Consider the following 10,307-nt stretch of genomic DNA (forward strand, 5'->3'; position numbering starts at 1 on the left):
GTCGAGCCAGGGGACGGGGCCCGCTGGGCACCGCGCTGACGCCATGACCCTCGCCGCGTCACTCACACCTTGCAGACCGGGGGGCCGGGCGGAGCCATCCCGCGGGACCGCCTCTGCTTCAGCTGCCCCGTGAGCCGCCTCGGGCCACCCGCCGCACGCCGCCCTAGACCGGGCCACGTCCCGTCAGCGCCCGCCGCAGCCCAACGGCCCGACCGGGCCGCCAGCGCGGGAACTGCGCGGCCGCCACCCGGTCTGCGCACGCCTCCGCCCCACCCTCCGTGCGCGTCCCGGGCGGGGTCGAGGCGCGCCCACCGGCCGCCCGCGAAACATGATTGGCAGAGAGCTCTGAAGGGGCCTTTCATTGGCTGCTGCGCTATCAGTGACCCCGCCCCCTTTCCGGCGGCGAGGCAGAGCTGTCAGAGATGTTTACAACCGGCGTAAACCGGGGGGATTGTCCCCGCCTTCCGCCAGCTCTCATTGGCTGAAGAAAGTGGGCATCGCGACCCCATTGGCTGACCACGGACAGGCTGATTTCCCAGTGACAAGATTGTCCCCCCGGCATGCCCTCATTGGTGAAGCAGGGCGGGTAGGGCCGTTCCGATTGGCGGAGAGGAGAGGGGGCCCGCCCCTCCCCGCACGGGGCAGGGGGCGTGGCTGTCGGTGGCTGGCGGCGGCGGGTAGTCGGTGGCTGGTGGCGGCTGGAGCGGGATGGCGGGGCTGCCGGTCTTGGGCGCGGCCGCGCTGCTGCTGCTGCTGGCGGCCGGCGGGGCCATCCCGCCGCCGGAGGAGGCGGCCCGCATGGCGCGCTTCGTGCTGCACAACTGCGACTGGGGCGCGCTGGCCACCCTCTCCGCGCAGGAGGGGCTGCGCGGCCGCCCCTTCGCCAACATCTTCTCCCTCAGCGACGGGCCCCCCGGGCCGTTCAGCGGCAGCGGCGTCCCCTACCTTTACCTGACCGACATGGAGATCTCCGTGCAGGACCTGGAGGTGAGCGGGCGCAGCCGGGCCGCGGGCAGCGCTCTCTCGGGCAACGGCGGGGCGGGGGTTTAAAGCCCCCGCAGCGGGGCATGGGGGCGGGCGGGGGGTCCCTGCAAAAATCGGCTCCAGCAAGCCGCAGGTATAAATCGCCACCCCACTAAAGGGGCAAGCGTGCAGGTTGCTAATGCGACGTCGTATTTTTCTTGGTTGCCTCCGCTCTTTCATCCCGGAGCAAGTGGTGGTTGGAATTCCTGTTGCAGGACTCGGGGTTTACACCAGCGCTTTCTGAAGGCGGTGTAATGGCGCGAAGTGCCTGTTCCGTGGGTGTCACCTCATTTGTGAACCCTGGGGACAATTATTAGGCCTTGAACACTTAAACATAAGCAGTGCTGCCCGTGTTGACACTTGGTAGTCCCCGTAAGAAGTTTCTGCTGATCATGGTCTGAAAAATTGCTGAGCAGCGCTCTGGACGAGGAAGCAGCTGAAGCTCCCAGAAGCACTGACCAGAGAAGTGAGGGCCTGCAGAATGTGTAAACAGGGAGAACTGCACAAAAATTATCAAAATACTGGGAATTGTCCATGTGGGACTTGAGCAAAGAGAGCTCCTCCACAGGCTGCTGAAGGAATAGTAATTACGTCTCTGGAGCTCACCCTGAAGGCAAGAACACAACGAAAGGCAGCAGACTGGCATGCTGAGCCCCTGAGGGTGTGTAACCGGCCTTGCCTCAGATTTTGCTCGGCTCTGGTCAAGAGAGAGTTGGCTAAAAAAAGTTAGGGAAATAGCGATCGTATGCCTCCTGTGTTAGAAAACTTTTTTGTTCTAGTAGCTGTTACAGTATTATTAAAACAAATAAACGCAAAACTTAAATAGTGGAAATTTTTCAGACTTTGTTTTGCTGTCAACCTTTTTTGTTTGTTCCCTGCCAAGTTTTAGTTTGCTACATTAAAATAGTTTAATTATGTATCCGGGTGCTGTAGAAAGCCTAATTTATCTTGTACAGTACCTCCACTCCAGCTACAGCTTTTTGTTTTCAGAATAACGTAAAAATCATGGTATAAACCGCTAATGGAACATTTTCCTTCAGAAGGCTCCTCAGCAGATCCTTAATCTGCTGTTACAGGGCAGAAACATTTGGCTGTGATCGACACGTGTCAGGGAGACGTGTGGTAGGAAATAGTGCCGAGTAATCATGAGTCAGCTCTTTTGTAGTTGAGCAACTTCCTATCTGTCAGGTGGTTGCTCCTGTTTCATCAGTTCAGTGGTACTCTGCGTAGTGTTTAAGAGAATTTTTAGGGGTTTTTTTTGAGATGAGCTCTTTTAATGAAATTTCTCAAAGCACATGAACTTTCTTTGCTGGGAGATAATGAACTTACGTGACATGAATTTATGGGAGATGATTAATGTATGTGACGCTCTGCAGTAGGCAATCCTGTTTTGCACCAATACTTTTCAAGCTGTGTTCACCAAATTAATTTTAGAAAAACAGTAGGATACATATTCTTTAGTTCTTAAGTTAGTTATCTTAAATACTCAGGATTTTTTAAACCTGGCTTAAAATTCACTTTAAACTTCAAAAGAGCTGATGAGTTTGGGGGCAGCCAGGAGGCTTGTTTTGATGGGGGGTTGTTTGGTTTTGTTTTAACTAATTTTATCAACAGTTGTGAAGCTCGGTTGCCTTTCAGTAACTCTTTGTCCTTCTGCCAGAATTAACTTAATGATGTTGTTAAAGGATTTCACCAGACTGTGGGTATCTCTAGGCTTGCTTTATTAACAACTCAGAGTTGGGCCACCACCTCGGTGAGTGGCAACAGCTAACAAAAAGCGCCCTCTATATATATGATCTAAAATACAATACAAAGAGTCTTTGGTGATTTTCCAGGAACTTTCAGCTCTCAATTCATCATCAATTTCAAAAGTCCATTGTATTCCACAGTTTTGACTAGTTCTTACCGTTCCGTTCTAATTCCTCTTGGGACACCACTGTTCACTGATGCAGTCTTCAGTCATCATGGTTACTTATCTTCTGAACAGTCTTCATCATAAGTCACTTTTAGACTTCTGAGAAAAGACTCAAAATGTTTTATTTAACATATACTTAATCTATGTCTAGCTTTTCATTACCTAGCTTTTCTAAGTTGCTTAAACTGTCAGCATTGTTCCTAGAGCACCTGTGCATACTGCATTGAACTGTCAATATTATTCCTAGAGCACCTGTGCTCTATTAATTAAACCTATAAACCAATATCTATTTATTAATTATTTCTGATAATAATAATATCGTTGTTTTCTGCACTGTCCTGTATGCATGTAAATTGGAATATATCATCATTTGAATGTGAAATATATGTATATTGAAGTCAGAGTTTTACGGAGTGCCGTTTTGGGAGGTTTGCATTTTATGCTAAAAAACTTCAGCACACTTGTAAATCGGGCTTTCTTTCAGATTCAGAGCTCATCTGAGTAGGCTTTCAGCTATACTTAGGAAAAGCTGATGGCAGCTTTGTTCTTTTTACCAGTAATACTGAGCTGAACGAAATACCAAGAGCTGAAAATATGGTGGGTATGACATTTTTCTCGCAAAAGTACATAAACCTCTTGTCTTACTACTTGCATTTCAGATCAATTCAAACGCCTCCTTAACTGTGTCTTTGGCACAGACTCCTTACTGCAAGAAGCACAGATACGATCCCCAGAATCCCCTTTGTGCCCACATAATCTTCTGTGGGAGTATTGTAAAGGTAAGCAGCTGAAAATTGACACTGGACAAGACTGTGTGCATCAAGTAGTATTGTTTAGTGGATGGAGAAGAGAAAGGTTAGAGTTTTGTGCAAAAGTATATGAAGAGACGTTATGTGCCGCGATACTGGAAGGCTAGCTCATAGTTTTTGTGAGGAAAATGAAATTACCACTGGATACTTGTAGGAGCTCTGTTGGCATGACTTTAGCAAGGAACTTGGGAGGACAATATTGTAATGAAAGAAGTCTCCCTCTTTCCTCTAGACCTGTTTTGAAACTAAGAATTCTAAGACAATTCTCTTGTGAATGAAGCATGAAGGTTTTTCCATCTCTTTTGCTCAGTTAAATTCTTTAGTCCGTGCAGTGTGACATACACACTTCTGAAACTGTACTGAAGTACATATTAAGCCGAGGTATAAAGTTACAGGTATTAGAGACAGAAAAAGCACATTGTATTATCTGGTGGCATTGCTGCCAGGGCAGTATTCTTTCATGCACCAGTACTTTGGTGTCCCGTAGAAGGAATTTAGAACTGCATGTGTTATTCATTGAACATCTTAATCCCATTATTGAAGATAATGGTTGAGGGTGAGGACTAATCATCATTACTCTCTCTTATGATAGTCTAAATTCTTATTTGGTGTTTTCACACCTCAGATGTTTATATACTACGTTCCAGTCCTTTAATTGCTTTCATGAGTTTCTCGTCCATAATGGAATTATTTATTTTATTTAGTTCCTCTTGTACCATACCCAGAGCTCTAACTTGTTGATTTAACCCTTTAAACATTTGCACATTGTATATTAAGTGCTGTCACACATTTCAGCTTCCCTTCTCTGTGGATTCTGTTACATAATCCTATTTGTGTGTGTCTATGTGTGTCTGTATGCATGTGTTTGCACACATCTGGATCTGTTTGTGTTTGAGCAGGTGCAGAGGAGGTAAAATTACACCTAAACACTGCATTGTAGTAATTCAACAAGAATCCATACTTCTCTCTTTTGTGATCTGTTGAAAGATTTATTCTTATGTTGATGAAGTGCTTTCTTGCTCACACTTACTTTAAAAGCCCTTTTGATTTAATATTAATATCAGCTACCTTGGAGTTTTTGTCTGCCTCGTGTACAGTTGTGCACCACACTGAAGATGAGGGGACTCTGCCACAGTAGTGAGTCCTCTGGGACAAGACAGGGCTAAACTGAGAAGAGCACACTGCAGTCAGCAATGGATTTTTAGCTAAAATTTGTCTTCACATGACTGTATCTTACTGTAATATTTTGCTGGTTATTGTTTAGGTGAATGATTCAGAAGCAGGCTTAGCAAAAAAAGCATTATTCAGTCGCCACCCTGAAATGGAAAGTTGGCCTAAGGATCATAATTGGTTCTTTGCCAAATTCAACATCACCAATATTTGGGTCCTGGACTACTTTGGTGGATTGAAAATTGTGACACCAGAAGAATATTACAGCGTCAAGCCTTAGTAAGTACTTAAGTTTTGCATACTTAACTCATTATATTTGGAGCCTGTAAAACTGCTCCTTATTGTTAACAGTATATATTACTGTCTCTGGTTTTTATGCACATTTATGTCTTTCCCCTAAGTAGTCTACTGGATGCAGTGTCTGAAATCATAAGATATGTTTGAATAGGGGATCCACCTACTTAACAATGTCGTGTCATATCTAAAGAACTATCTGTGGCTAAGTGCACTTGTACCTCAGTTTAAATACAGTTTCTTGCAAGGAAGGACTCCTATAGTGGGCAGAGTCACTGTCCTCTGTTTGAATTAATTGCAGGACAGATGATGTTTTGATCTAACAGTTGAAAGTAGTGAGACTATTCAGCATTTATGAAGCTGTATTAATGGGATTGTGGCAATATTGCTTAATATTTTCAGAAGAAAATTGCTTTTGAATCTATCATGATATTGAAGTATAGAGGAATTTTGTGTTCTGTTGTCTCTGTAAAACTAAGTCTTCAAAACGTTCAAATACATTTTAGCGCATTCAGTTTCACTCTTATTCTTACTCCTTGTAGGTGGAAGAAGATCCTTGGTGATGCTGATATACGAATAAATTACTTTGGCTGATACACAAATGAATTACCTTGGCTGTTTCATGAAAGATTTTTTTTTTCTATGTATTGTAGAGCTTAATTAATAATGCAAAAAATCAAACACCTTGCATTGTTAATGAGCTTGTATAACCCTTCTGAAGCAAGTATAAATTCTCACTAAGTAGTACAACTTGAATCATGTTATACTCAAAAACCTTTGTGCATAAGCCATAACTACATTTTATTCATCGGATGTGATTCTGGAAAGATGGCTGTCTGTCTGACAGCATTCAGAAACGCCGTGTTTAGAACTGGACTAATAATACTTTCATTTCCAGTAAATTTTTCAGTGCCTTAGTTAAATAATATCTGTTTGTGAGCACTCTCCTATTTTATTTTATTTTATTTTATTTTTTAAATTTATTTTATTTTTATTACCAGTTTAGTTTAGAACTTTATGGCAAAGTATTACAGGATGGCTCAGCTGACAGTGGAATGGAAAGCATTGCTTGTATTACAATGGCAGATGGTATGCTGAGTTCCCAAATTCTGTTCTTTGCATGCTAATACACTCACCTGTTTGAGCCATTTTTCTATTTTGCTACCTATACTGAATGTGCTATAGAATACGATTGTGTTTATGCAAACTGTACTTATACCTCATGAGAAGTTCTTGGTAACTCTTCAGCTGGCAGTGGTTGTATGCCCCAAGTCTTTAATAGAAGCAGTGTGGTAATACCTCAAGTATCTGACTTTAGTATAAGAAGAGTAGTGGCTTGTAGATTTAATGAGAATGTTGTAAAAGGTAAATGTTTTCTGGTTAGGATTCTGAAATCTTCAGCTTTGTTAGTCTGATCAAATGACAGTGTATCAGCTTTTGTTACCATCAACAGTAGAACTGAGCAGACTTTTGGTTCTGGAAGCCTTGCACAGCAGTTTTGGGTTAGTGACCCGAAGTGAGAAAAAAGCAATACAGTATGACACAGGTGATTCATGACTTATAGACAATAAAAATTAATGAAAGATGTGCATAATTAATTCTCTGTTAAAATAAGCCACACACAACTGCAAAAAATAAATGAACACCTTTTTACATCTTCCCTCATCTCTTGTGCTAAGCTCACAATACCCAAAAGCAATTATGAACAATTAAGTTGATTTTACAATGAGCAAATACTACCTAGTTGACAGAGTAAAGAATGTGAGAATTTAGACTTCTCAGAGGCAGATCCATATATACAACTGTGGAATTAGTCATATCAAATCATTTCTACATCTTAATGTTGTTGTTATATCACTACTTTTCTCAAATCCTGGAATGATTTGTGAAAGTGGTTTTGATGTAACTTACTAAGTTTTCCTTCCCCACAAGGTGAAAAAATGTGCTTGTTACTGTATGCAACCCATTCTGTTCTACTACTTGAAAATTAATTTAAGATCACAAAAACTTACAATATGGAAACAATTTATACTGAGCAGGTAACACTGACATTAAATATGAAATTGGAAAATATTTTTATATAAGGCATAATAATTGTGGAAACTCAAATGATCCTCTGATATGGACTTGGTCCTTACCATGGGGACACCCGAATGCATTACAGGTCACTCCATAACTTCTGATGTGTGAGACTGATGATGCTGGGCTTTTGTTAAAATTTAAATATTTTTTGACAAGTGGTGTCAAGTGTTATTTATTGCGCGTTCAAGAATACTTCTCTCCCTCTTGTTCTCTTTAACACAAGCACCCTCTCTTCAGAGTTGTTTTGCTGTTGCTCTGGAGTCTTTCAGGCTTGCTAGAATAAATGGTGAAATACCCCTATTACACCTGGCTTTCCCTCCTTGGATTAAACAAGCATCTTCATGTTTCACTTTCTTTTCTGCATCTAATACTGTGAAATGGAACATAAAGTAACAACAGTGGCATTTATGAAGATAAATACAAGGAAGCCTTATTTGATTATTTCTTCTGGCTAGGGCTTCTGCATTTCTAAATGACTGTATCATCAGCAGGCAGGTGTTCAGCCATCCCCAGGAAAGCAGGGCTCTGTCACTGTTAATGGTTACTTGGGTAGACAAATGCCATCGCTGAACATCCCCCCTTCCTTCTTCCCAGAGCTTTTATTGCTGAGCATGATGTCATGTGGTCTGGGGTATCCCTTCAGTCAGTTGGTGTCAGCTGTCCCAGCTGGGTCCCCTCACAACTCCTCGTGCACCCCAGACTCCTTGCTGGCACGGCAGGGTGAGAAGCAGAAATAGTCTTAATATTGCGTAAACAACAACTCAAACATCCCTGTGTCAGCAACACTCCTTTCATTACAAATCCAACGCATAGCCCCAAACAAGCTACTATGAAAAAAATTAACTCTATCCCAGCCAAAACCAGTACACCACTTTTGAATGAACCACTTTCGTTTGAGGGTTTGGTACAGAATAAAGCTGATTTTCTGGTGTTTTGTTTCTGGTTGTCTTGTTGGATTTGATGTTCCCAGTAGTACCAGTTCCCAAGCCTTTTCTGATTGGGAGTGGAAGGGCTTTTACTGGTAACAATGCATCTTAAACAGTTTTGTAATACTACTGCATTTTATTGAGACAATTTTAGATCGTCCAAACCTCATTACGTTTGAAATTTGAGAGGACCCCAGCCAGGTATTTCTTTTGGAAAGTGGTGAACAGCAATGGTTAAGCTACATGTACAGAGCTGGATTTGAAGGTTACTCAGAGAAGAACTATCTGGAGATGTATCTATGCATCTCATCGAACACTTGGATAAAGAGATTTCTGGATGTAGAAGTGGAATGTAAAGCAGACTAGGGTATCAAACATACTAAACATTTCTGTTTTTCTCCCTTAGTAACGGGTGTGTAAATGTTAATATCGCTAACAAGAAAGTCACCAGGTTTTGTCCTATTTTTCCTCATCTTTCTTCTCCCTGTGCTCACCTTTGTTGTATTAGGCTTATTTGGGAATTCACTTGTGAGCATGGGTCCTTTATTTCCTAATATACAGAAGCAATATTATGGCTTAGAGTAGAAGAGGCTGAGTATAAGAAATTAATACAGCTGTAAACAATGAATCAGCATTTTGACTTCTGACTATGTGTATCCTCTACCATGGCATGCTTGGTATATCTGAGCATATTCTAAATAGTAATGAGGTCACTCTCCATACCCAGGAAATTAAGTATCTCCATTCATAGATAAGAATCTGAGACACAGGATAACCTTAGGCACCTCACTAAATCACAGGATGTTTGTTAGCTGGGAATCTAATTAGGATAATCTCAGCCTCTCGCTCTGACAGTGTCGTCATGTTTTTCCTTTGCTAATCTTGCTCATTGACATGTTTGTGTTTCTACTTCTTGATTTGCAATTTCTTTCTTGTGTTTTAAAGTAAGACTTGTGCCCAGTAGATTCTTGCAATGTGCCACATCATTACAGAACAGAGTTTATGTGTATCAGGTATTAGTTTAATCCTTTATTCAGTTTTATCTGGAATTAATGTCAGCTATTTAATGTTGTATCTGTGACCTTCACAATAAAATAGAGGTAGCTCAATTAGAGTATTAGATTAGCACAAAAAGTATTAATCATAACTCAATGGATAAATTTGTTTTCAACAGGTTTTTTCTGAATAACATCATACTGAATCTAGAAAGATTCAAAAGCAGATAAACTGTTATATTATTGTTGAACACAAGAGGGTGCCATAGACTTACATTCGGGTTGATTGTTAAATGTTTAATACTTAAAATTGGTTATGGCATTCATCATAATTCAAAGATGTTGGAAAAGCATATGACAGGGGGCATGATATGAACAAATTCTTTTTCTACAGTGTTTTACATTATGAATGCTTTCCTCCATAAACACAGCTGCCTGCTAGCTGCCAAAAAAGAAGCATTCATCATTTTTTTGTGTTTTGTAATCATTTTGTGCTGTGGAGTGCTCAGAAGTAATATCCATGAAAATGATTTAAAGGTTTTTAAATTAAGAAACTCTAGTAAAGGAAATGGAGACAGGTATAGAATGCCACAGAGTATCAACTGGGAACAACCACCTCCAGACTCAATAGTGTTTATTCCTCTCGGTGCTTACTAACTATAAGAATCTAAAGTCAGGGTGCTTGCTAGCATGAGGATGCTTTGGCTTAGGCTTATTGTTAGCTGGATTAAACCACCTGATTCTGATTTGTAATTTCCAACAGCTAATTCTCCAGTGGCTTGGGCTGCCTGTGCTGGTGGTGAGCTCTGACTGTGTGCAGGTGTTTGGGTGGTGAAGCAGAGCCGGGAAAACCCTGCTTTGGAGCTTCTCCTGTTTGCCTGGGGGCTGCACAGCCCATCGCCGCTTGTCTAGTCCCACTGACCTGACCTCAAACCTGCCTCAGCTGTGGTTGACCCTGGTTGCTGTCACCCAACCTGCTCTGCTTGTCCAGGTACTGTGGGACTCTCTATTTTGGTGGTAAGGTCACTACCCTGCTGACCCTGCCAGCTCCCCTGCTCTCATGGAGTAGCTGGCCCTTGATGCTCCCCCATTT

At 42.2% G+C, this 10,307-nt stretch overlaps 1 protein-coding gene across 2 annotated transcripts; it reads left to right on the forward strand.

Moving 5' to 3' along the window:
* Window positions 1-663: 663 nt before the first annotated feature.
* CREG1 (cellular repressor of E1A stimulated genes 1) lies at window positions 664-7,448 on the forward strand. Of its 2 annotated transcripts, XM_074812596.1 has the most exons (4): window positions 665-987; window positions 3,598-3,717; window positions 5,012-5,196; window positions 5,754-7,448. In XM_074812596.1, coding segments are annotated over exons 1-4 (585 nt in total). In that variant the 5' UTR covers window positions 665-708; the 3' UTR covers window positions 5,755-7,448. The 2 variants fall into 2 exon arrangements, with proteins under 2 accessions (XP_074668706.1, XP_074668697.1); XM_074812605.1 differs by lacking the exon at window positions 5,754-7,448 and having other exon boundaries at window positions 664-987; window positions 5,012-5,197.
* Window positions 7,449-10,307: the final 2,859 nt, after the last annotated feature.

Source organism: Strix aluco, chromosome 2, assembly GCF_031877795.1.
Source record: "Strix aluco isolate bStrAlu1 chromosome 2, bStrAlu1.hap1, whole genome shotgun sequence".
Lineage (NCBI taxonomy): Eukaryota > Metazoa > Chordata > Aves > Strigiformes > Strigidae > Strix > Strix aluco.